Source organism: Myotis myotis, unplaced genomic scaffold (genome assembly GCF_014108235.1).
Source record: "Myotis myotis isolate mMyoMyo1 unplaced genomic scaffold, mMyoMyo1.p scaffold_m19_p_4, whole genome shotgun sequence".
Lineage (NCBI taxonomy): Eukaryota > Metazoa > Chordata > Mammalia > Chiroptera > Vespertilionidae > Myotis > Myotis myotis.
The window spans coordinates 121,539,501-121,566,266 of NW_023416346.1; the positions used below are offsets into that span (position 1 = coordinate 121,539,501).

General features: G+C 40.1%; 1 protein-coding gene across 4 annotated transcripts in view; it reads left to right on the forward strand.

Annotated features, from left to right (window-relative positions):
- Nucleotides 1-1,127: 1,127 nt before the first annotated feature.
- BCLAF3 (BCLAF1 and THRAP3 family member 3) overlaps nt 1,128-26,766 on the forward strand; it is a 57,085-nt gene continuing 31,446 nt past the window's right edge. For all 4 annotated transcript variants that reach the window (XM_036305472.1, XM_036305468.1, XM_036305469.1 and 1 more), the window contains exons 1-5: nt 1,128-1,236; nt 12,586-12,652; nt 14,658-14,732; nt 18,104-18,667; nt 19,250-19,897. In XM_036305472.1, the coding sequence (XP_036161365.1) occupies nt 14,692-14,732; nt 18,104-18,667; nt 19,250-19,897 (1,253 nt within the window). In that variant the 5' untranslated portion in view covers nt 1,128-1,236; nt 12,586-12,652; nt 14,658-14,691. The remainder of the gene's footprint in view (nt 1,237-12,585; nt 12,653-14,657; nt 14,733-18,103; nt 18,668-19,249; nt 19,898-26,766) is intronic.

The window sequence follows — 26,766 nt, forward strand, 5'->3', positions numbered from 1 at the left end:
GACTGGAATCGAACCTGGGACCTTTCAGTCCACAGGCCTACGCTCTATCCACTGAGCCAAACCGGTTTGGCTGAAAGAGAAATCTTGAAAGGGATAAAAAGAATATCAAAGTGTCAACTGAGCCCTTATCGGGTTGGTTCAGTGAATAGAGCAGTGATGGCGAACCCATGACACGTGAACTCATTTTCTTGGTTGATTTTTCTTTGTTAAATGGCATTTAAATATATAAAATAAATATCAAAAATATAAGTCTTTGTTTTACTATGGTTGCAAATATCAAAAAATTTCTATATGTGACACGGCACCAGAGTTAAGTTAGGGTTTTTCAAAATGCTGACACGCCGAGCTCAAAAGGTTCGCCTTCACTGGAATAGAGCATCAGCCTGCGGACTGAAGGGTCCCGGATTCGATTCCGGTCAAGGGCATGTACCTTGGTTGCGGGCACATCCCCAGTGAGGGGTGTGCAGGAGGCAGCTGATCGATGTTTCTCTCTCATCGATGTTTCTAACTCTCTATCCCTCTCTCTTCCTTTCTGTAAAAAATCAATAAAATATATTTTTAAAAAGTGTCAAGTGAGAAAGCTCCAAGAGACAGAGACATATTATCTTTGGGGCTGGTGGATGGAGTGTGGGAGGAGAAAAATCAAGACAGCAAACCAAAATAAGTCACTATTTTGAATTGATGGTAGATGTTGGTACCATTAACCTATTTGGGAGGTCCAGAGGGGAGGTTTTATTTTTTCCGGGTAGAAGTTTAATTTGAGGCCATTAGGAATTGTTAGAGATTGAGTAGGTAGGGAGAGAGGCCACAGAGATGCATGTTCAGGTGGGATGGCCAGTCTCGAAACTTCAATCCCAACGATTCCTGGACCCAGCACGCCCAATGCAGTCCTTTCTGGCAGACCGGGCGGCAGATAACACACGCGCTCTGGACGGAGCGGCAGAGGTGGAACGGCCGGCAGAGGGCGCAGGCGCCTTGGGCGCATCGCCCGGGACGGGTACCCCGGCTGGGAAAGAGTTGAGAGCAGGGGTCGCGAGAGCCGGCCTGGCGCAAAGCCGCGGACAGTGGGCGGGGCCAGGGTGGAACGAGGCGGTTCCGGAAGGAAGTGGTTCCGGGTTCGCGGCCCCGCCAGTAGTGCGGCAGCTGTAGAACGTGGTTGCCGTATTAGGGGCGAGGCCGGAGGGGGCGGCGGCGGCGGCGGCAGCGGCTGCCGGGACTTCACGGAGGGCCCGACTGGTGAGTAACTCTGCGGGGCGGAGGGGGCGTGGAGGCTCCGACCGGCGGGGAGGGCGTGTCCGTCGCCTGGGAGGGGCGGCTCTTGGGACGGCCGGGGCGGCGGCGGGGAGGATGCGGCGGCGGCGGCGGCTCGGACTCCCGGGCAACCGCTCCCCTGACACTACCTTGGCCGTCGGGCCGGTGCCTCCTCTTAGGCTCAGCGACCTCGGCACCTGCTGCCACGGCTCCCGCGGGTGGCGGCCGGGCTGTGGGGAGTGCCTGCCGCGGGGTTGGGGGGAGCGGTGTCCGGGACGGTGCCCTTTAACGTGCCCCGAACAAGCGTTGCTAAGGGACCGGAGGGAAGGCCCCCCCCCCCCCGCATTGTCCTTCTGTAGGGGCGCTCCTGCCGCGCCGCAGCGTCTTCCTCCGGCTTGAGCAGTGAAGGCTGCTCTGCCCCCTGGATGGGAGAGTAACTGCCGCGGGGTTGGGGGGAGCGGTGTCCGGGACGGTGCCCTTTAACGTGCCCCGAACAAGCGTTGCTAAGGGACCGGAGGGAAGGCCCCCCCCCCCCCCGCATTGTCCTTCTGTAGGGGCGCTCCTGCCGCGCCGCAGCGTCTTCCTCCGGCTTGAGCAGTGAAGGCTGCTCTGCCCCCTGGATGGGAGAGTAACACGTGTCTTTTCAGAAACGTGTCCTGAAGATTGGCTCAGCGGCGCTTCTCTAGAGTGTATTAGGGAACTGGGCCCCTCGTGTTCAGGATTGTCCCCGGGGGGTGGGGGTGGGGCGGAGGGGCGAAGGGAGGGAAAGAAATGGGAGACAAACATATTCTCCAAAATATTAAACTGCCGAAGTGCTTCTCAAGTTGTCCCTTAGGTGATGCTTTTCTTTCTGGAACAAAGTAGAAACTACCGGTAGAAAGAGGGAACGTCTCGCCAGACAATCTTCGTAGGTTTTTCGGAATGTGAACTGGTACGAATAAAAGACGAATTTGAAACAAGGTTTGGTGTGGATTCATGAGTGCTTTATTTTTCAACGGTATTTTTAAAATTGACACGACATTGGTTAATATAAGTTCCTGTGTACAATATTATATAATACAGTGCTGTTTTAATGGCGATGGTATAACACTTCACTTTGGAACGTTGGTTTTAAAATGGCTTCTAAAATGTTCTTTTGAAAGCCCCTCTGTTCCAACCCCCACCCCATGAAGCCTTTAGGGCGTCTTATTAGAGACATTGTGAAATATTTGGATCAGCACTGTGCATGTTTTGCTGGGTATGCACCTCCAATCTTTTTCTGTGCGGAGGTGAATGCATGAGTTGTTCTAAAGTGGATATTCTTTGGTAACCTTTTTTTTTCTCTGACTACCTAGCATGCCCTTATATGCTGGTAGTAATTTATTTAGTTGGTTATTCCTAATTTTTCACTACTTAAATACATTGTTGGATTAAATGCAAAATCTGCATAACCAAGTTTACTTTCTTAGTGTAAGTTCCTAGATGATAGAATTGTTTTTTTAAAAAAATGTGAATTGCTCAATTTCGCTCTGAAAAGAATGTTCTAGTTTGCATTCTCTCCAACAATCTTTAAGTAACTTTTCCTGTGCCCTAGCAAAAGGCAACATTGAAAGGACTTCTGTAGGAATACTTTCGCCATTTCTGTTTTTTCCAACCACTCACTGATACCCTTCTCTAGCAATCCTTTTGTTTTGTTGTGTTAATCCTCCAGCAAGGATATTTTTTCCATTGATTTTTAGAGAGCTTGGACAGGAGGGAGGGAGGAAGGAGGGAGGGAGGGAGAGAGAGAGAGAGAGAGAGAGAGAGGAGAGAGAGATCCACGTGTTTCTCTCACATCAGTCTCTTGCCTCCCACACATGCCTCCACCAAGACAGGGATGGAACCCTTGACCAGGAATTGAACCAGCAACCCTACTCTAACCATTGAGCACACTGGCCAGGGCATATCCCTTGTTTTCTTATTTGTTGATAGCATTTCAGTTTCACATCTTTTATTCCACTTTTACCAGTTTAGTAAAGAAAGGTTTTCTAGGTGAGGAAAAGGCATCATAGAGTGAGTAGGAGATTTGAAATTAGGATTTCCTTATATTCTAGTGTTATCTGATTGCCTTGAACAAACCACTTATCTTTTATAAGGGACTATTTCCTCAACTCTGAATTAGAAATTAGACCATTTGCCTTAGCTTTCTTTCTTTTTTTTTTAATTTTTTTAAAATATATTTTATTGATTTTTTACAGAGAGGAAGGGAGAGAGAGAGAGAGAGTCAGAAACATCGATGAGAGAGAAACATCGATTAGCTGCCTCCTGCACATCTCCTACTGGGGATGTGCCCGCAACCCAGGTACATGCCCTCGACCGGAATCGAACCTGGGACCTTTCAGTCCGCAGGCCGACGCTCTATCCACTGAGCAAACCGGTTTCGGCTCTTACTTTTTTTTGTATTAAAATCGTTTTGGGAGGTTTTTTATTTTATTATTATTTTTTTATTTTATTGATTAAGGTATTACATATGTGTCCTTATTCTTCCATTGCCCCCCACCCTACTCCCGTTCATGCCCTCACCCCCCTGTTGTCTGTGTCCATTGGTTAGGCTTATATGCATGCATACATGTTCTTTGTTTGACCTCTTCTCCTTATCCCCTCCCTCCCCTACCTTCCCTCTGAGGTTTGAGCATCTGATCGATGCTTCTCTGTCTCTGGATCTGTTTTTGTTCATCAGTTTACATTGTTCATTATATTCCACAAATGGGTGAGATCATGTGATATTTATCTTTCTCTGACTGACTTATTTCACTTAGCATAATGCTCTCCAGGTCCATCCATGCTGTTGCAAATGGTAGGAGTTCCTTCATTTTTACAGCAGCATAGTATTCCATTGTGTAGATGTACCACAGTTTTCTAATCCACTCATCTGCTGATGTTGCCTTACCTTTCTTGCAGGTTGGTATTTTTTTAAAATATATTTTATTGATTTTTTACAGAGAGGAAGGGAGAGGGATAGAGAGTTAGAAACAGCGATGAGAGAGAAACATCGATCAGCTACCTCCTGCACACTCCCCACTGGGTATGTGCCCGCAACCAAGGTACATGCCCTTGACCGGAATCGAATCTGGGACCCTTGAGTCCGCAGGCCGACGCTCTATCCACTGAGCCAAACTGGTTAGGGCTGCAGGTTGGTTTTAATGGTCAAATGAGACATTTATGGGAAAGTACATTTAAACATACTTTGTCTTGTTTCTAATTATTGTCATCTTGTAAAAATTTCAGGGCACAAAAGCATCTTGATTTTTTTAAAAGAAAATATCTGAATTCAAAAAGCTATTTTGTGAAGTCTTTTATCCCCACACTCTCACTCCTTAAATTTGATGTTTTATTACTGCTGCCCAAGATTATATTAAAAACTATATCAGAATTATAAAACCAGGTGAATGAATGAATCTACACAATGTTGAAGGAGAGAATATTTGAAGGCATCATATATAAAGTTGAGGAGGACAGATATAAAGCTAAATAAAACACAGTCCTGGGGATCAAGATAGATAAAACATAGTCTTTGTGCTCTACAGGCTATAGAATGTCCAGGAAGTTAGAGGGTATAAAAGCTGCTTTCCAAATTTAGAAAGCAATTTAAAAAATTAACCTTTATTGTTGAAAGTATTATGGATGTCTGCTTTGTTTGTGTTTTTTTCCCATTGACCCGCTCTACTCCGTACCGCCCCCCCCCCCCAGGTCTTCACCACTCTATTGTCTGTGTCCATGGGTTATGCATATATTTATACAAGTTCTCTGGTTAATCACTCCTCTCCGACCTCCCATCCCACCTTCCCCTGAAATTCATAAGTCTGTTCCATTCTTCTATATCTCTGGTTCTGTTTTATTCGTCAGTTTATTTTGTTCATTAGATTCCACATATGAGTGAGATCGTGTGATACTTATCTTCCTCTGACTGGCTTATTTCTTTTTTTTTTAAATTGTTTTATTGCTTAAAGTATTACAAAGAGTATTACATATGTCTCCTTTTTCCCCCCGCCCTTGACAATCCCCTGGCCTCCCCTACCCCCCAGTGTCTTATGTCCATTGGTTATGCTTATATGCATGCATACAAGTCCTTCGGTTGATCTCTTACCGCCCCCCTCTCCTGCCCCCCAACCCTTCCTGGCCTTCCCGCTGTAGTTTGACAGTCTGTTCGAGGCTGCTCTACCTCTGTATCTATTATTGTTCATAAGTTTATAATGGTCTCTATTATCCAGAAATGAGTGAGATCATGTGGTATTTTTCCTTCATTGACTGGCTTATTTCACTTAGCATAATACTCTCCAGGTCCATCCATGCTGTTGCAAATGGTAGGAGTTCTTTCTTTTTTACAGCAGCATAGTATTCCATTGTGTAGATATACAACAGCTTTTTTATCCACTCATCTACTGATGGGCACTTGGGCAGTTTCCAAATCTCAGCTATTGTAAATTGTGCTGCTATAAACATAGGAGTGCATATATATTCTTTCTGATTGGTGTTTCAGGATTCTTAGGACTTATTCCTAGAAGTGGGATCACTGGGTAAAATGGCAGTTTCATTTTTAATTTTGGGGGGAAACTCCATACTGTTTTCCACAGTGGCCACACCAGTCTGCATTCCTACCAGCAATGTATTAGGGTTCTCTTTTTTCCACATCCTCACCAACACTTTAGACAGCAATTTTAGATGTGATGAAGAATGTCAACTGTTATGGAGTGTGCAGAAGTCCAATTTGGCGAACTGAGCATCTATGAAATGACCAGGCAGTACCTTTAGGGTCATTTTTCTGAAGATAGGAGTTGCAAGGTGGGGAATTGTTAGTATTGGAGTCTGAGAACCTGGAATTTAGTGTTATTGGAGCAGATTGGTTACTTTTTGAGGTTCGGTTTCTTCACCTATGAAATGGAGGTAATCCCAGTTTCCTCAAAGGCATGTGGGGATTAAATGAAATAGTAGTTGCAACACACCCAGTGAACCAGAAAGCACTGGTACTCATGTGATCTTTGTTATCCACTGAAGACTTAGTATCTTCAGGAAATAAACTAGGTCTCTTCCAACTTTGTATGCCTGGCCCCTAGCAGTCACTGGTAGTAATGTTTACTAAATTAACATAAAATGTGACTGCTGGTAAAAATTAAATTTGGACCATTGGAGAAGTTAATATGTAAATGTGGAATATTGGGAGATATTGATTATATTAGAGTTGATATTAAGGGATCAAGGAAACATTAAACTAGTTGGACCTACATGCATCTCTACTGTGACTGTCATTCTATAATATATCCTCAGTGCCAGGCACATAGTCCCTCTTTATCACCAATAAACCTATTCAAGATGCTGCCATTTCAAAAACTCTTCCCTGGACCCCTACCAGCCAGCTGCAACCCAGTGTCTCTCCTCCCCTTAGGAGTTAATAGTGGGCTTTCTCAGTCTCCTTACCTTCCACTGAAGCCCTGTGGTCACATTTTTTATTTTATTGGATATCTGTGCAGTTTTTGCCATGAAAGTCTCCTTTCTTGAAACATCCTTTTTTTTTTTTTGTAAGAGAACATTTATTTGGTAAATCATAGTGGTAGAAAAGTAATTCCTAGCCCTAACCAGTTTGGCTCAGTGGCTAGAGCGTCGGCCTGCAGACTGAAGGGTCCCAGGTTTGATTCCGGTCAAGGGCATTTACCTTGGTTGCGGGCACATACCCAGTCGGGAGTGTTCAGGAGGCAGCTGATCGATGTTTCTAACTCTCTCTATCCCTCTCCCTTCCTCTCTGTAATAAATCAATAAAACATATTTTAAAAAAATAAGTAATGTTAAATAAGATTATTAAAGAAATGGGCTTAGGAAGCAAGTTACAGAGGTAAAGGAAGGGCCCTTGGAGCTTGGGAGAAAGGAAGCTAATAATAATGTGCCTGGGGGGGGGGCGGGGGCGGAGAAGGCATGGGCGTGCTCCCCAGAGGGAGAGCCCCCATTCTTCTTTAGTTTCTGAGATTCTATGGTCCAGGGTTTGTTCCTTCCTTAGAGGATGTACCTTTTAGTCTCTTTGGCCAGTTCATCTTCTTGGAAAGGCTGGTGTTTCTGTAGGCTTGATATTTTGTGTGTGTGTGTGTTACACTGGCTCTGAATAATTTCTAGAGCATTGAGGCTGTCTGGTATTTAAGGTGTAGTTGAATTCCTCTGTGAAACACTCTGGGCCCTGTGCTTTGTCATGGAGTAAATTATTATCTCCTTAATAATTTTCTCTATTCTATGGAAATTGCTCTATTTAAGCTTTCTAACTGTAATGGGGTCCATTTTAATAATTTGTATTTTCCAGCAAATTATCCATTTCATCTGGATTTTCAAATTTATTAGAGGGCTACAAAATAATCTCTTGTGATTTAAATTTTTTCTTCTATTTCAATGTTTATTTCCCCATTGCCATTTCTTATTTTGTACATTTGTGCTTTCTCCCTGTTTTATTTTAAAAATATGTTTTTATTGATTTTAGAGTGAGAGGAAGGGAGAGGGAGAGAGAGAAACATTGAGAAAGAAACATGGATCTGCTGCTTTCTGCATGCCCCCTACTGGGGATCAAGCCTGAAATCCCAGTAGGTGACCTATGACCTTTCGGTGCATGGGACCACATTCAGCCAACTAAGCTACACCAGTCAGAGCTCTCCCCTTTTTCTTAGTCAAGTTATTTAGTGCTTTATCTATTTTAATATTTTCAAAAACTACAGAATTTTGAGTTATTACTTAGATCTAGTTTTCTATTCCTCTATTTTTATCTTTATTATTTTCTTTCTTGTGCTTTCTTTTGGTTTGCCTTGTTATTTTTTTAGGTTATTTTTACCATGGAAATGAATTTATAGGTTATTCTTTCATTTGTATTGATAAATATATTTCATGCAATGAATTTTTCCTTTGATCGCTGCTTTAAATGCATATATCATGGACTCTTGATATGTAGTACTTTCATTCTCATTATTTCTTTAAAAACCTGTAATTTTAGTTATAGAATACCAGAGATGATTTAATAGGTTTTAAAATTTCTAGGTGGAAGGGTTCTTACGGATTTTTTTTTTTTTGGTTTGCTTTTGTTACAGTAAATTCTAATATTGCATTATGATTAGAGTATTGCTTGTAATATTTCTATTTTATGGAAGTTACTGATGTTTTCTTTGTGACCTAATATATGATGATTTTTGGTGAATGTAGTGTGGGCACTTTAGAAGAATGTGTATTCTCTAATACGAGAGTGGCAAATTTGATAAATATCCTTAACATTTACTTTATTAGTTATGCTGTTTTGATCTTCTATCTCCTTATTTTTGGTTCACCTAATATACTACTGAGAATGCTATATTAAAGTCACCTATTATTAGTGTGTTTTTATCTATATGTCCTTGCATCTCTTACAGTTTTTGTTTCATAAAGGTAGTTGCTATGCCACATTCATGTGAATATGTATATTTTAATTTATTCTATCTTCATCATGAATTGTGGCTTTAAGCATTAAAAAGTGTCTTTATTTATTTGCATGCTTTGGGACTTGAATTCTGCCTTACCTTATTCCAGGATTGCCACCCCCTGCTCTTTCTGGAAACATCTGCCTGGTATAGTTTGGCCACCCTTTTATTTTTAACCTTTCAGAATCACTTTGTTTTAGGTATATCTTTTGTACAGCTCCTTGAATTTTGTTTTGTGATCCTTGATTCACATCTACTTTCATTGATTTGATTTTATTTAAAAAATTTTAAATGTTGATCCTTTGTTGTCTTGCTTTATATATTGGTGTTTTCTTTTTAGAATATATTTTTATTGATTTTAGAGAGGAAGGGAGAGGGGGAGAGAGAGAGAAACATCAATGATGAGAGAGAATCATTGATCAGCTGCCTCCTGCACACCCCACACTGGAAATCGAGCCCATAACTCGAGCATGTGCCCTGACTGGGAATTGAACTGTAACCTCCTGGTTCATGGGTCGATGCTCAACCACTGAGCCATGCCAGCCGGGCTGTATATTGGTTTTGAATATCGGAGGCTAGTGTAATTTTTTTTTAATTTATAGGTTATTTATTCTTTTTACTTAGAGGTGGGGGAATTTTAACTTTATATTTGAAATCAAATACTTTTTACTATGCTATGTTTCAGAGTTTATTGTTGTATTCTCTAATTTTCTCTAATTCTCTAAGTATCTGGTGAGCCCAGGTCTTTTTTTTTAAAATCCTCTCCTGAAGATATGTTTTATTGATTTTTTTAGAGAGACAGGAAGGGAGAGAGAGAGGAACATCGATGTGAGAGGGAAACATTGATCAGTTGCCTCCCATAAGCGCTCTGACCAGGATAGAATCTGAAACCTAGGAATGTGCCCTGACTGGTAATTGGACCCACAACCTTTTGGTGTGCGGGAGGAAGCTCCAAGCAGCAGAGCCACCCAGCCAGGGCAATTCAGGTCCTTTTTTAATTTATTTCTGGAAAGTTTTCTTGGATTATAGTTTAAATATTGGTTCAGTTTTATTGTTGGATTTTCTCAGGGACTATAATAATACACATATTATTCCTTCTTTACCTGTCTTCTGTTTCCACTACTTACTCTCTGTCTTTCCCTGCAAAGTCATTTTCATTTTCTTGGTTGTTTTCCTGACTTTCTTCAGTGTCCCTTATTAAATTTTCATTTGAGTTTATTCTCTCTTCGGCAACTTGTTATTTATTTTTCTTTTTTGATATAATTTAGTCTTTTTCTCCCATTTTTTTCTCTAATTCATTTAACTTTCCCCCCTGTCATTTCACTGATTTTGGTCTATTTTCTGTTTTTAGTTTTAAAATTTCTGTCTGTGGACTGAAGGGTCCCAGGTTTGATTCTGGTCAAGGGCACATGCCTAGATTACGGACTCGATCCCCAGCTGCAGGAGGCAGCTGATAAATGATTCTCTCTCATCATTGATGTTGTTTTTCTCTCTCTCTCTCTCCCTCTCCCTTCCTCTCTGAAATCAATAAAAATACGTTTAAAAAAAATTCTGATTCAAGGTGAGGTGCTTTAACAGACTTAGAGCTTTCTTCTGCTCTCTGGTTTTTGGGGGAAGAATTTCCCTCAGTTCAGAAACTCTTTCTACTTTCTTGTAAACATATGGGGATATCAGACTTTAAAATTTTTGCAAACCTCTTAAGTATGAAATGGTATTTATTGTTTTAATTTTATTTTCCTGATTAGGTAGGATTGTATATATTTTTCCATGTTTATTGGACATTTATGTTTCCTCTTTGTTGAAAACCCTAAGGATATGGCTGTCATCTACTGAGGTGAGACAGACTGTAGGAAGAGCAGATTTTGGAGGGAGGTTAGGAGTTTGTTCTTGGACGTGTTTACAGTATCCAGTAGGCTGTTGGACATGTGAGAATGCAGCACAGAGGATAGGGGGTTGGTTTATAGACAGCATTTTTGAAGCCATGAGAGTGTAGACTGGGGAGAAAGTATAGACAATGAGAAGTCCATATACTGAGGTCAGTATTTAGAGGAAGACTGGGTTCCCTATTTAGGGGTCAGAGTGGTGACAGGGAAGATGAGGAGAAGCCAGCAAAGGGCACAGAAGAAATCTTTACAGGTAGGAGGAAAACCAGGAAAGTGTAATATTCTGGAATCCAAGTGAGGAAACGTTTCTGAGAGGAAGGTGTGTCTAGGAAGAGGAGGAGCCATAACCATTGGATTTAGCAGCATGGATTTCATTACTGATCTTTATTAGAAGTTTGCTGCAGTGGTGGAGTGAAAAGCCAGATTGGTAAGGGGCCAAGCAAGAATGGGAAGGCAATTCCATTTTAATTTTTATGTGGAAACTCCTTGCTGTTCTCTGTAATGGCTGTGTCGATTTACATTCCCACCAACAGCGCATGAGGGTTCCCTTTTCTTTACATCTCACCAACACTTTGTTGATTTATTGATGACAGCCATTCTGATAGGCCTGAGGTGATATCTCATTGTGGTTGTCATTTGCATTTCTCTGATGATTACTGAGCTTGAGCATCTTTTCATATCTCTATTGGCCAGCCAGCATGGCTCAATGGTTGAGCACTGACCTATGAATCAGGAGGTCATGGTTTGATTCCCTGTCAGGGCATATGCCCGGGTTGTGGGCTCGATCCCCAGTGTGGGATGTGCAGGAGGCAGCTGATCAATGATTCTCTCTCATCATTAATGTTTCTCTCTCTCCCTTTCTCTCTGAAATCTATCTATCTATCTATCTATCTATCTATCTATCTATCTATCTATCTATCTATCTACACACACACACACAGATAGCAACAAATGTTGGTGGGCATGTGGGACTATTGGAACTCTCATACATTGCTGGTAGGAATGTAAAATGATGGAACTGCTTGGAAATTTTGTAAGTCTCTCAAAAAGTAAAACAGAATTATATGACCTATCAATTCACTCCTAGGTGTGTGTGTGTGTGTGTGTGTGTGTGTGTGTATTAGAAAAATAAAAACATGTTCATGCAAAAACTTGTACACAAATGTTTATAGCAGTATTATGCACACTAACCAAAACATAGAAACTCAAATGTCTGTTGAGATATGGATTAATAAACACAATGTGGTATACCATAAAATGGAGTATTACTTGGCCATAAAAAATGAAGTACTTATACATGGTAAAACAGGAATGACTTTTGAAAATGTTATGCTAAGGGAAAGAAGCCAGTTACAAAAGACCACATATTGTATGATTCTGTTTAAATGAAAGGCCTAGGATAGGCAAATCCAGAGAAACAGGAAGTAGATTTGTGGCTGTCAGGCAGGGGCTTATCGAAGTAGAGGGGGAATGGAGAGAGACTGCTTGCTAATAGGTTTCTTTTAGAGATGAAAATGTTCTAAAGTTAGACTGTGGTGATGGTTGTACCTTCCTGTGACTATACTAAAAAACGTTGAATTGTAAATCTATAATGGGTGAATTGTATGGTATGTGAATTATATCTCAACGAACCTGTTTTTCAAAATAATTAAGTGGAAAATAATATTACCTCCCAGAAAATAATATACATTTTAAAATCATTGCCAAGGCTATTTGGTGTGCCCCCCACAACCTTTGCATTTATTATTTTTATTCAATTTAATAGGTATGAACTGATATCCAAAGCTTCTTTAGTTAAATTATAAGTTCCCTTGGTAGAATGTAAAGGTCAGGATGGCAGAAATTTTTGCCTATTTCTCTTCACTGCTGTATCTCCAAAACAGTGCCTGGCAAATAAAAGGTATTTAGTAACATTTGTTGAATGAATGCATTTTGATATTAGGAGTTAGTAAGTAAACATTTTCCCCTTTAGTATCTTAATTTCATAGTGCATCTGGACTAATTGTTCTTTCTAGCCTCAAATCCGTTTTGGAATGAAGCAGTGTAATAACTGAACGAACTGAACTGAATGTACTTCTTCTGGTGAGTGATCTGATTCAAGTCCTTTGACCTTACATGCTTTTACTTTTCTGAATTTCATTATAACAATAGTTTGCAAATGTTTGATTGTGAAGACTCCTTTTTAAAACCAATGTCAACATAATAATAATTGTACTCTCTGTGGAAAAAACTACAGAGTGGCAAGAAGCCATTTATATTTTACAGTCACCACAGTCTCTTCAGAATTTTGTAAAATAGAGGTTATAATATATGAAACATAAATTTCATAATATGTGCATGGTGGATGTATGTATTATGTATGGACCATGGCAATAATTTTGAAAGCCAACAGAGGTTTGGGGACAGTAAGTTGAGAACTACTTAATTATAGTATCAGAACTGAGGAGCATATTAAAATGTAAATAATAGGTAGTATAGAAGATTATACCCTAATCACGTATTTTAAAAATTCAGTCCCTAAAGCTATCAGTTTCTTTTAAATATGTATATCCCTTGTCCAAAGACATGTTAATTTATTGGGGTTTTTTTTTTTTAGAGAGAGGAAGGGAGATAGGAAGAGAGAAACATAGAAATGTTGCCTCTCATATGTGCCTTCACCAGGATTGAACCCACAACCTAGGTATGTGCCCTGACCAGGAATTGAACCAATAACCCTTTGGTGTACGGGACGATGCTCCAATCAGCTGAGCCACCCGGCCAGAGCAAGACTGAAGCATATTTTTAAAAATCAAGTTTGTGTCTTTTAAGATTTACTTATTTTACATATTTTAGCAAAAAATCAGAAGCAAACTAAATGTTAATCATGCTTAATTAAGTTTTGATATATTTATCTGGTAGATGTTAGGTAGCAATTGAGTGTTATAATTGAAAAATATATATATTTCGTTATTAATTTCAGAGAGGAAGGGAGAGGGGGAGAGAGATAGAAACATCAGTGATGAGAGAGAATCATTGATCGGCTGCCACCTGCACGCCCCCTACTGGAGATCAAGCCCGCAACCCAGGCATGTGCCCTTGGCTGGAATCGAACCTGGGACCCTTCAGTCCACAGTCCAATGCTCTATCCACTGAGCAAAACCAGCTAGGGCTTGATTATTATAATTGGACATTGTAATTCTTATTTGACAATTTAAAAAGCAGGACATACCAGCAACTATTCTTAAATATTTTAACTGTGATTATATGAAGTCTTTATGTATTGGCGACAAACAGGAGGGTAGTAGTGGTTGTGCCCAGAGAGAGGAAATCTGGGTAATTTTTTCCTCTTTTTGGAACACTTACTTGGCAGTTGCTGTGTGCCAGGCACTATTCTAAGCTCTTTTCATGAATCAACTCAGGGATCATCAAACTATACACATTTGGTATTTGGGGCCTTTTTGTGTGTGTGGGGGGGGTGGCGGAGGGCTTGAGTTAAGAATGAGATATATATATATATATATATATATATATATATATATATATATCCTCACCCGAGCATATTTTTTCATTGATTTTAGAGAGAGTGGAAGGGAGGGGAGAGACAGTGAAAGAGAAACATTGATATGAGATAGACACATCAATTGTTTGCCTCCTGCACGTCCCCCCTCTCCCCACAACTAGGGGTGGGGATCGAGCCTGCAGCAGAGATATGTGCCCTTGACTGGAATCAAACCCAGGACCCTTCAGTCCGAGGGCCGATGCTTTATCCACTAAGCCAAACCGGCTAGGGCAGTTTTTATACTTTTAAAGGATTTAAAATAGAAGAATAAGATGCATGGAGACTGTATATGGCCTGCAAAGCCTAAAATAGTTACTATCTGGCCCTTTGCTGAAAATATTTGCTCACTCCTGATTTAATTCATTTTATCCTCACAACATTTTGATAAGGTGGGTCCTGTTATTATCATCCTCATTTTACAGATGAGAAAACTGAGGCAGAGAGGGCTTAAATACTTTTTTTTTTTTTTTTTTGCCGGTAGCATTCACTGTTTTTAGAGCAGATTGCAGGCTCTTTCTACAAACTTGCTAATATTGTGTTTCTTTGCAGTGTAAAAAGTGGATAGTGGCTCACATGTCAAAGGATGGGACGGTCACGCTCTAGATCTCCCACGTGGAAACATAGGTGAGCAGTTATAGTTTCGCAGGGCAAGCTTGGATTTGAGATGTACTTTGACTTTCAGATTTACCAGTATGATTAAGAACCTATGTTAATAAGTTCTTGGGGACCTGGTTATTCACAGTAGGTGCTTTACAGTGACAGAGATTGTATTTCTCAGAGCTGACAGCTTTCCTTAATTATGGTTGGCAGCTAGAATTCATCCATAATAAAAAGAAATGCAATGACCACAGTAAGGGAGAGTGAGAAACATCTTTGAGAGTGGTTTAGAACTTTACAGTTGTGTATTTTATTTTATTTTTTTCATAGTCAGTATGTTTGAAGACATTGGGAGTTAGAAAATTGGGAGTTGCCTCTTTCTTCTTCATGGCAGAATAATAGAATTTTGAATAATTCAATAGTAGTTCACTTTCCTCTTCCCTGGTAGGTACTGTCAAATGTATATATAATTAGATTGCAACAGTTCAACTAGTATTTAGTGTATTCCTGCTACAGGCAATTTCTGGGGCTACAAAGGCAAATACAACACCCCACAGCCCCTCAGCAAGCACATGGGCTGGGTGGGAAGATTGACGCCATAGCCAGCTATGAGACTGCAGGAAAAGTGTGGTGCTACTGACTGAGGCAGGGTATTCTGGATCCACAGGGAAGGGATAATTCTGCTTTGGTGGAAGGGAAAGGGGGATACTAAGAAAGTCTTCAAAGAAGAGATGAGATTTTAGTCACTTAAGGATGAGTAGAATCTCTAAAGGCAGAAAGAGAGAAGAAAAGTATTCCAGTTAAGGGGGACAACAGGAGCAAAGGCACAGAGCTATGAAAGTGACTGGTACATTCTAGGACTCATAAAAAAGGCCATGATTATATACACAAAAGGCAGACCAAGGTTTTTCATAGTAATGCGACTTGGCCATTGTACTTGCCTCATTGTGGTTCCACAGTGACTAATCAATCATTTCTTCAATAATTTTAATTTCAACTTCACAAGACTAAATTGTAGTGGGGAGGACCTTCAAAAATGGGGGATGTAAAGTGAATCATTTTAACTTGGAGGGCATCACACGGGTCATTTTGTTTCGCCCTTTTGTGGTAGGCACTGGTGAGAGGCCACAAAAGAGCCTGGCAAACTAAGTGCCCGATTTCTGGATTCCTTCTCAGGACTCTGAAAAACCATAAGAAGTTCACTATTTCCCCCCACTTGCAAGCTGGCACATCAGCCTGTCACAAGGCCCTCCTAGAGTAGAGGCCAAGGCCTTTACTACTAAGAGTACAGCAGGCAACCTGAGCTTCATGCTCCTGTGTTCCCCTCACCCCCAGCCCCCTGAGGTTGGGCGCTGTAGAACAAAGCAGTGGGGTGACAACATAGCCGAGGAACCTAAGTCCCATGAGGGGCTTTGGCCTGGGAGGAGACATTATCTTATTATCCTGGATAGCAAACAAATCAGCCCTCTGCCCCACAGGGAGGCCCTGGCTCCATCTTCCCAGGCTGTTTGTCTTGGAATGAAAGCTGTCAGTGCCTCTGCTCACAAGGTGTGCAGAATGGGAGAGACCCATGGAAAATTGTCTCCCAACAGACTCTTTGGGTCCCTTTTTTTTCCCTTTGGGAGAACTGAAAATGTTAGCAGCTATTCCAGCAGTCTCCTTCGGAAGAAAGGGGCTCTATACAGTAAAACCCTGAAGTGAAAAAAACAAACAAAGTGTATTCAATGGGAAGCATGGCTTTAAAGTAAGAGATGGACTGTTTTGTCCCAATTCAAGATCTCAGCCTCTGGCTGCCAGCTTTTCTCCCTAGCGGTGGAGGAAAGGAAGTCTTCCAGGAAGTCCTCAGAGGCTCCAGTTGCTTCTTCCTGTGCTGATGCGTGCAGCCAGCTGGATGACAGAGCTTGTGCTTCAGCTAAACCACACACCTGCCAGTCCATGTAGCTTGGTGATTTTCGAGGGAGATACTGCTGAGTCCAGCATATAAATCCCAGTATGTGTATGAGAAAACTAAATCTGCCTCCTTCCGTGTAGGGAGTACACAGACAGGTTACCAAATGGAAAGTTTTATCCATGGTTTTTTCAACTCGGGCAGCATCTGAAGATGGAGTGATGACAAAAACTGCAAGGGTAGCAGCCTCATTGGTTAGAAGATATTAAACCCTCAGGGAGGAGATGGGGAGTTTGCACAGGTCAGATGGGAGGAAATATCCTCAGGTGCAACATTGAACTTCATTGTATTCCAGATAGTGGTGCTCCCCTCATCCTGAAGTCTAGGTGACTTGGACTGACTGGTTTCTCTGGACATGGAAGTCTTCCTCTTTAGTGGGAATGAAAGGCTTGATGTTGGCAATGCTAGGTGTTAGAGATGGGAGTTACAGAAAGGATGTGCTGCTGTCCCTAGGGAGCATTTATAGCAGCATAAAAGCTTACATTCACCAAAGTTAGAAGCTGTGTTTCAACAACATGTCTTTTATGTGTAAGGGAATAGGTCTGGGAGAAAAAAAAAACTTAAACTATGTCAGTAGTATTTATGGAGGAACCGAGCATGAGATTCAAGTCTTAAGACCCTCTTCTTTCCCCACCTCCACACACCATTTAAGTATGTATTTTTTGCTCCTTAATATAGGCTTAGTAGAGAGGATAGACAATTGGAGAAACTGGGGGGTCAGGTTAGGGTCTGAGTTTGAGTTTATGTGGCATCAAACTCTTAGAATCTAATTTCAGAGGCTGTGTTTGCCAGATTATCCTACATATTTATTTGTATGAATCCAGCCCGCCTCCTGCCTTTTTCTTTTTCTTTTTTAATAATCACCCAAGGATATGTTTTTATTGATTTAGGAGAGAGAGGAAAGGAGAGAGAAACTTATGTGAGAGAGAAACATCAATCAGTTGCCTCCCATACTTGCCCTGATAGTGGATTGAGCCTGCAACTTGGCTTTGTGCCCTGACTGGAAGTGGAACACACAGCCTTTTGATGTACAGGATGCCCCACCTGACTGAGCCACCCAGCCAGGGCATACTTATGCCTTTTTCTTATCTACCCATTGAACCTGATGTAAGTTTTGCTGACCAGTCCTTTTGACAGACCTTTGCTGTCAGCAATCTTCCAAAAATGGAACCTGCTGTGTAGCTAAGCTGGTCCTCTTCCAGCAGGAGGGTGTGCTCAGCCTATTTTAATGTGCACGTGGGATACATTAGTTCAGATGGAAAGAGTATGCTTGTTGAATTGGGGCAAGCATAATCTGACCCCCACATGGACAATTTAGAATGCAGATAGAGCAAATTCATGAATTTAATTTGAGTTGAAGAAACAGTAGAAAACAAACTTGGGCAAGTCATGTTAAGACAAACTTAATTTATTGTCTTTAAATGAACTAAACTTTTTTGTGTTTACATAGGTCTTTATCACCAATACCTAGAAAGTCTGAATACTACAAGCAAAGATGTTCTCGTGAGCATTATTGCTCCGACTCTAGGAAGGATCAGAAAAGATCCACTTGTAGAATGAACGATAAGAAACACGGACAGAGTAAACCAAGGACTTCTTCTCATGAAAGTGCACATCACCAATGGCATGAACATAGATCACCTTCTCCAGACAGAAGAAGCTCTTTAGACGATTTTTATTCTTATAAGCTTTACCAAGAATATTCACCACAAAGAAGGGAAAGTAGCAGGAGATCTCAGTATATGTCCACATACTCAGAAGATGCACCCTATGAAGATTATTGCTGGGATTATCCTGAGGAAATGCAAGAGAGGTATTCTCCTGATGACCACAGAGTTAGAAGAAGTGGAAAAGGAGGGCAATCACCTCAGAGGTCAATAGAAGATTCTTTTAGATTTGAAGAAGAGTGGTACGAAGATGACTTGAGTAACCAGATGATGCAAGATGAAAAATATTCTCAGTCATTTAGAAGAGGCTCTGAAGATTTTGAGGAAAGGAGCTCTTTTCAGACAAGGTATAGGATAAATAAAAACTGGGTAATTTGGTATAAAGTCTCAAGTAAAAAGGTGTGTTATAGTTGAAGATAACTACCTTGAAAAGCTTTTGTCTGAAAGGATCAAAAGCATTGCAATGTAGATGTCTACTGGTAGTAGTGATTTCTTTTTAGAGTAAATCATGTGGATAGCTAGAGTATTTAAAAATATAATGGTATTTCCTTTCTAACTACCTTGAGCCTCTGTGAGTTGGCTTGAAGGATTAGAGCAGTGGTTCTCAACCTTCTGGCCCTTTAAATATAGTTCCTCATGTTGTGACCCAAACATAAAATTATTTTCGTTGCTACTTCATAACTGTAATGTTGCTGCTGTTATGAATCATAATGTAAATATCTGATATGCAGGATGGTCTTAGGCGACCCCTGTGAAAGGGTCGTTTGACCGCCGAAGGGGTCGCGACCCACAGGTTGAGAACTGCTGGATTAGAGGGTAACTTTGTCACTGCATTCTCCATTTAAAGCCATGCTACCCAATGCTCCACACATAGAAGTTCTCACTTTCTTCTCTGTAGTGCGAGTATAAACTGCTTTATGTCATCACAGGTATCCTGAGGATCGCGATTACAGAAAATACAGACACACATCAAAAAGATCTACAGGCAAGAAGAGGTATGAAAACAGAGACTCTTCTAGAAACTCACATCGGAAGTCTAGGCATTATCTTTCACATTACCAAGAAAAGGAAGATCAGTGGAACCTTGGACACCAAGCTCATCGACATGCTTGGAGGAACTCCCCAGAGACCAGTTTAGCAACCAAGGTATCCAGGGACTATCACCACAAACATCCTAAGACCTCAGATGAGGACCAGGACTTTTCTGATGGAAGAACTCAGAAATACTCTAAGGAGGAAGATAGAAAATACATTTCTCAAATGGGCCTTGCAGAAAGAAAGTCCAGTTATTTTAATACTAGAAGAGACAGAAAGACTAAAGATGGGCGAGTGAAAGAAGCTTCTAAACCATCTAAGAAAGACTGTTCTCCCTCTACTGATTCAGATAAAAACAATGTTATTTTGAGTCCCTATAATGGCAAACAAAAGAAGAAAAAAAACAAAGGGGATGGCAGAAGAGAGGGCAACTCTTCCAGTTACCAGTTTGGTAAAAGTGAATATTCACCTGCTAGTCTTAGGAAGAAATCGAAATCACTTATAGTTAAAATAGATGTGAAGGACACAGTAAATATACCCAGGTATTATCTTTGTTTTTTTTCTTAATGATATTTAATAACTATTTTTGCCACCTTTATTAGAAGCTTTGAAAATGAAATTAATAGTGTGTTTAGAGTCCATTAAGGGGGAGGGATTGCCTAGATTTTTTTTTTTAAAGCCCTTTAATGAGGATGAATCTCATGATTAGTAATATGAGCTGATATGTTTGCTTGTTTCCACGTTGTATCTTCAGATGCTTTTGGGAGGTAGAGCATTCTATGGAGTTGTTCTTCATTAATTTGCATGTTATTATGCTGCCAGATTCTCTGTATTCAAGGATAGGCTTGGTGGAGTTCAAGGAGACCCATTCCTTGCTCAGTTTCTCAGAGCCTATTTTCCCTGTTGCCTGACATTCAGAGAATTTTTACCTGGAAGGACCTTAGTAGGCCCTGATTTTATAGAACGGGATAGTGAGGCCCTGAGACATGAAGCAACTTGTTTAAGTCAGAGTGCCTGAGTCTCAAATCTGTGTGATCCCTTGTGACTCAAAGAAGCTGGTGACTTAACGTGGTTATTGATGCCATCTCAAAAAGTCTGGGGCTCACTCAACCTACTAGATTCTCCTAGGTATAGGCAATTAGGCTAGGGTCTACAAGAGGCCTACTTATAAGATATTTGGTTTAGCTCTAATGATTTTAAAAAATAGACTACTGTTGTAATAAGTTATTTTCTCCTAAAGTGGTTTGCATGCTTTCTTGCATTATAAATATTACTTTATGAATTCTGAGAATAAGGCACTGCATCTGGCTATTTCAGGTAAGTCTGTTCATTACTTAAATACACCACCAGTATGTGGATAAAAGTGATGAACCATGTTGATTTGGTACATTTATGTTCATTGTTGACTCATTTATCTGTTTTTGAATAAAAAATAAGTGATGGGCCCAGCCAGTGTGGCTCAGTGGTTGGGCATCACTGTGGGCCAGGAGGTCATGGTTCCATTCCTGGTAGGTTCATTTCCGGTCAAGGTACGAGCCGGGGTTATGGGCTCGGTCCCCAGTGGGGGGTATGCAGGAGGCAGCCGATCAATGATTCTCTCTCATCATGGGTGTTTCTGTCTCTCTCTTCCTCTCCCTTCCTCTCTGAAACCAATAAAAAACAAACAAGAGTGATAGACCACATTGATTTGGTACATTTTAGATTCACAGTTGACATATCCATTTGAATAAAAAGCAAGAGAAAACAAAATCCAAGCTTAGGATGTGACAGGGAGTTAGGTAAATCCAAAGTCCCCCCCAACCCCACTTTTTTTTTTTTTTTTTACAAAAAATATTTTGTTCTTTTCTTAAAGTTAGGTATGGCAGCCCCTGTCCCTCATTTGTTTTTGCACTTGCAAAATATACATATGTATATTTATATGTGCATAGAAAACATTTACAAGTACAATTATAGTATAGAAAGTTAGACACATAGAGGTGGGAAAATAACTCATAATCCTACTACCCTAGGACAATTTTTATTAATATTTTAGTACAGCTCCTCTTGTTATTTTTCTATGTATATTTTACGTGGTTGTCATAATAATCCTCCTATATAATAAAGCCTTAATATGCAAATTGACTCAATGGCTGAACAACCGTTCAGTATGATGCGCACTGACCACCAGAGGGCAGGCGCTCAGCAAAGGAGCTGCCCCCTGGTGGTCAGTGCGCTCCCACAGGGGGAGCTCCGCTCAGCCAGAAGCCGGACTCAAGGCTGGCGAGTGCATTGGGGGTGGCAGGAACCTCTCCTGCCTCTGCGGCAGTGCTAAGGACCCCTCGGGGGTCCCGGACTGCGAGAGGATGCAGGCTGGGCTGAGGGACTCCCCCCACCCCCAGTGCATGAATATCGTGCACTGAGCCTCTATTAATAATTTTGTATCCTATTTCATATAATATGTCTTAAATCATTGTGTGCTATTATATTTCCTACTATTTTTCATTTTAAGAGCACAAAGGCTGCTATAAGCATCAAATTTAGGGATGTTAAGCTCTTTTTCTTTCCAACATTATATCATGAAAATGTTCAAATATACAGAAAAGTTGAAAGAATTATACATTGAACACCTATATACCCACCACCTAGAATCTACAATTGAGATTTTACTCTACTTTTATAATCACATATCTGTCCATCTGTTGTTCCATCTTATTTTTTGATGCATTTCAAAGTGAATTGCAAATATCAGTACACTCCCTTTTAAATACTTCACTATTTAATTTTTGTTTATAGTTTTTTCTTTTGAGGTAAAATTACATATAGTTAAAACACAAAAAGTCTTGAATTCTTTTATAAAAGTAACGATACCCCCAAATTTAATAATTAAGTGTTTTATACTTAAAAGGGAATAAATTGGCTGTAGCACTTTTTGTTTTTTAATTCTCACCTGAAGAGTGAGGAGGATATTTTTCCCATTGAGTTTTTAGAGTGGAAGGGAGCGGGGAATGGGGAAGAGAGAAACATCATTGTGTCTCATCTATTGGTTGCCTCCCACATGTGACCCAACCTGGGGCAGGGGTCGAACCTGCAACCCAGGTACCGTGCCCTTGACTGAAATTGAACCCAAGACCCTCTGGTGCGACACTCTAACCAATGAGTCATCCTGGCTCAGACTGGCTATAACACTTTTAAAGAGTGCTAGAAATAGCAAGTTTGAAGGGTTTTATTTTAAAGTTACTGAACACTGTTAATTTTATAATATGATATTGAGAAATTGTAGCTTGCTCTTCATCATGTACCACAAAAGTGAGCTTCCTAAAATTGAGGCTGCTATATCTTTTGTGTGAATTTATAAACTATAATTTTATGAAATTTCATGGCCTATCAGTGGGGCCTGTCAGCATGTTTGAATTACCTGACAAGGACCTGAAAGATAGCTTGTATAATAAAAAGCTTCCACTGCAAATTCTTTCTATTAAAAAAGCTGAAGAATGAATAACTTAATAACTATATGCATCTTTTCAGTCTGATAAAGCATCATGCTCAACAAACTTTTTTATTATAATTATTTATTGACTAATGAGTTGTGGAAGAGTTTTGTGGGGTTGGGTTGAATTATATATGGACTAATGAAGTATCCATAAAACAAAAGTAGTTAATGCTAACCTCAGTAGAGTCGTTCTCAACTATTATTATACATTAGATTTTCCTCTGCTTGCAAAGATTAAAATACTCCGAGTGGAGAGAGGTGTATGTTGGTTAAGATCTTGAGAGTTTATCTACTTTTTTATGAAAGACTAAGATGATTCATTTTGTGATTTGTTTTCATAGCTTTGGTCAAGTATTGACACATGTAGTTAAAAACATATGGCTATCACCTAGTGATTTTTCTAGATTCCAGTTTCTAGATTCCAGTAGAATAGCAGTAGAGATAGATGCTTATTTGAATGTTCATTGCATAGTTAATAATCTGTTAACAAAGAACATATTGTAGTAACCCTCTGTCAGAAACTGCATTATCAGAGGTAGAAGATACATATGTCTCATAATTATATGTTTCAGAATGTAAGTTAGGGAGTCACAATATGAAAATTTTGTGGTTGAGGAAAAAGCCTAGCTCATTATGAACTAGGCTATTATGAACCCCCAAAAAACCTGTTGTATACATCTGAAAGTCTTGGGGCAGATAGAGTTGTGGTTTAATGTTGGGCTGAGTGGTGAGAGAGTGAGAGCCTCAACCTCAGTCAGGGTAGGAAGGAAGTGGAGGGAGGAGCAGGGGGGGGGGATGCCTGTCTGGAGAAGAATAAGCTGGTGCAGATGGACCCGAGGCTCCTCTGACCTCCCCGGCTGCTGGTGTTAGGTATCTAGGATGGGAAGGTTGGCTAGCAAAGTTGATGTTGGACTGAGCATATCAGCCACAATTTAATCCTTTTATTTCTCACTGAAGAAATACAAAGAGGACCTCCCTACCCCCATCTGATCTTTTCCCAGTTTGAAAGGGGATGAGGTGGTTAATGGGCCCCAGAAGACATTGGAGCCCTGATGATTTGAGAAAAGGGGTTCTGTGTAGGCGGGGGAACAGTGTAAAAAACCATAGCAAGGACTGAAGGAAGGTGACCTAATCACACAAGTTTACCTATGGTAGGCACTGTTCAGCTGGAGGCAGAAGAAGTTGTGGGTGGAGATATTTTTGTGATATATAAGCCTGCTACCTCACTGTTATGTATCACCAAAAAGTAAGGCTTTTCCTCCCTAAAATATTTCATATATAATCAAAAATTAATGGAGAGAAGATTCCCTTTTATTCCTATCACCCTAGCTTCTCCTAGTGGTTCTCAAGGGGTCTAATAGAGAGAGGTGAACATTCTGTTTGGGGTTGGGGTACATAGGTTTTTGTCTCCTGGTGGGTCACTAAGCATTTCTGGCCATGCCTTTTTGGGCCCAAATTAACCTGCATTTCCTCCTGGCTATATAAGTCTGCTCCAATTGGCTGATAACTATTGAAGTTGGGTTGACAGGCTCATCATAGCATTCTCTGAACTTTTGTGTATATTTGAGATTCTATATTATAAAAAAATTAAATTTTAAGTTGCTCTAAATTAAGTAAAAATTTTAAAATAAAAAGTAAGCCAAAAAGTTAAAAAGAACAAAATTAAATTGGAAGTCTGTTCTTTTTAGCTGACTCTCATTTGAAATGATCCAAATCATTTTCCATTTATCATTCATTCATTCAGCAGGTATCTTTTGAGGATCTACCCTGTGTGAGACAGCCTGTTAGGGTACCCTGGGACTAGATGGGCATAAGATAGACTTCTTCTTCTCTGGTCTTGCAGACAATAGGACGGTGTTGGTAATACCATGGTATAGTGAGTGTTGTATGAAGTGGTGTGCAACTCCAGTGATCTCAAGCTGGGAGACGTAGGGAAGACTTCTTTCAGGAGTTGACATGGAGCTAGGCTTTGAAGGTTATGGTGTGTTTTAGACACGTGATGAAAAGATGAAAGACATTTTATGTTTATAGATTAAGAAAGGCAGAAACCACACACCAGGACTTTAGAGGTACAGGAGGCTGTGAAGGCAGGACTGCCACACAGCCAGCCTGATTTGACAGGATTAGCTAATAGGAGAGGACAGATGGCTCAGTTCTGCTGCCAGGGGAATGCCTCCTATGAGGAGGTTTGAAAGGACTTTGGGGTTGGCAAGGCCAGTTAGGGGACTTCTGTGAAACAAATAATGAGATGCACAATTAAGAGAGTAGTAGTCTCCCTAACACTTTTTCCTCAACCCCAAAAATTCTAAATGTGTTCTTCAGGAGACAGGAGCGATTTAATAATTGGAAAAGTACTTTATGACCTGTTAGATGCTATACAAAATGTTAATTATATTTGGAAGAAAACTAAGAAAAGAAAACCTTTATGTGTTTTATGGATTTTGTTACTTATTATAAGCTTCCTAAAGGCAGGGTTTTTTGTTTGTTTGTTTGTTTGTTTGTTTGTTTATATTTTTATTGACTTGAGAGAGGAAGGGAGAGGGGGAGAGAGATAGAAACATCAATGATGAGAGAGAATCATCGATCGGTTGCCTCCTGCACACCCCCTACTGGGGATCGAGCCTGCAACCCAGGCATGTGCCCTGACTGGGAATCGAACCTGGGACCCTGTAATCCACAGGCCAGTGCTCTATCCACTGAGCAAAACCGGCCGGGGCAGGATTTTTTTTTTTTTTTTTTTAACTGTTGTTTTGCCATGCAGTTGGTGGTGTTTTTTTTTTTTTGTTTTGTTTTTTTAATGGATCTTAGCTGTGTATAAGAGGAAATTAAGGTTTAATGTAGCTTTTTATGTTTTCTTAGTTATTATGTACAACACTCAGAACATCAGGGAAGATATCATTAAACAGAGAAAAAAATGGGGAGGGGTTGAGGAGATTTCATCAGACCAGTTTAGAATACAGATATTTGGCTATATCTAAATTTTTTAAAATTCGCGAACCTGGATATGTGCCCTGACTGAGAATCGAACCCGCAACCTTTCAGTGCACGGGACAGTGCTCCAACCAACTAAGCCACACCGGCTAGGACTATATTTTAATTTTTTAACTATCTGAAATTCATCTCAGTGAATATTTGGTCTTTTAAGCTTAGCTACTTGTGTTAGGGATATTTCCTGAAATTGTTAAATTGCTCATCAGTAATGTCACAGGAAATAGTAAAAAGGAAAATGTGAACAAAGAGGTGATTAAATTTATAAATGTAAATACCTGGAACATTTTTTATTCTCAAGTCTCAAAAAGATTTTTAACATAGCAAAAGCATAATTTTTAAAACTCTAAAATTTTAAGTTATATTATTTTCATGGATATTTTCTAGAAAAATAATTATTTTAACATTTTTTTTGTTAACAATCTTGCAGTAGAGTAACCCTAGGATACATTTTCTAACTCTTAGCAAGTTTAAACACTAATATTTGAGGAATTAAATACAGCTTCACTGTATACCACATTATTCCTATGGGTTGAGAATTGGGCATGGAGTGGGTATAAGAGTTATGCCAGTAATAGTAAATTACATGTAAATTTTAATAATTACTGAAAAGATTTATCAACTTGTTCCCCTTGGGAGAACTGAGGCTATAATAAAAACGTATCAATTGATTTCCTCTTATGGATGTATTTATGTAGTTGTATTTAAATGTCTTATTTTCCTTCTATAAAATGTTTTTAAAAGCTACGTTATTCTTTGATATGGCAGGCTTTTTGTAACATAAAGCCCTTTTAAACAGCATTTATAGTTTTTGTTAGTGAAGGTTGTTACAGGGCCATTCTAGCTTCTCGCTTTTGTCACTAAATGCATTTTAGCTAGTTATCAGATACACAGTGGGAAGCTAGGAGCAATTAGAAGAGAAGGGAAATGGGCCTTCTCATGAACATCTTTCTA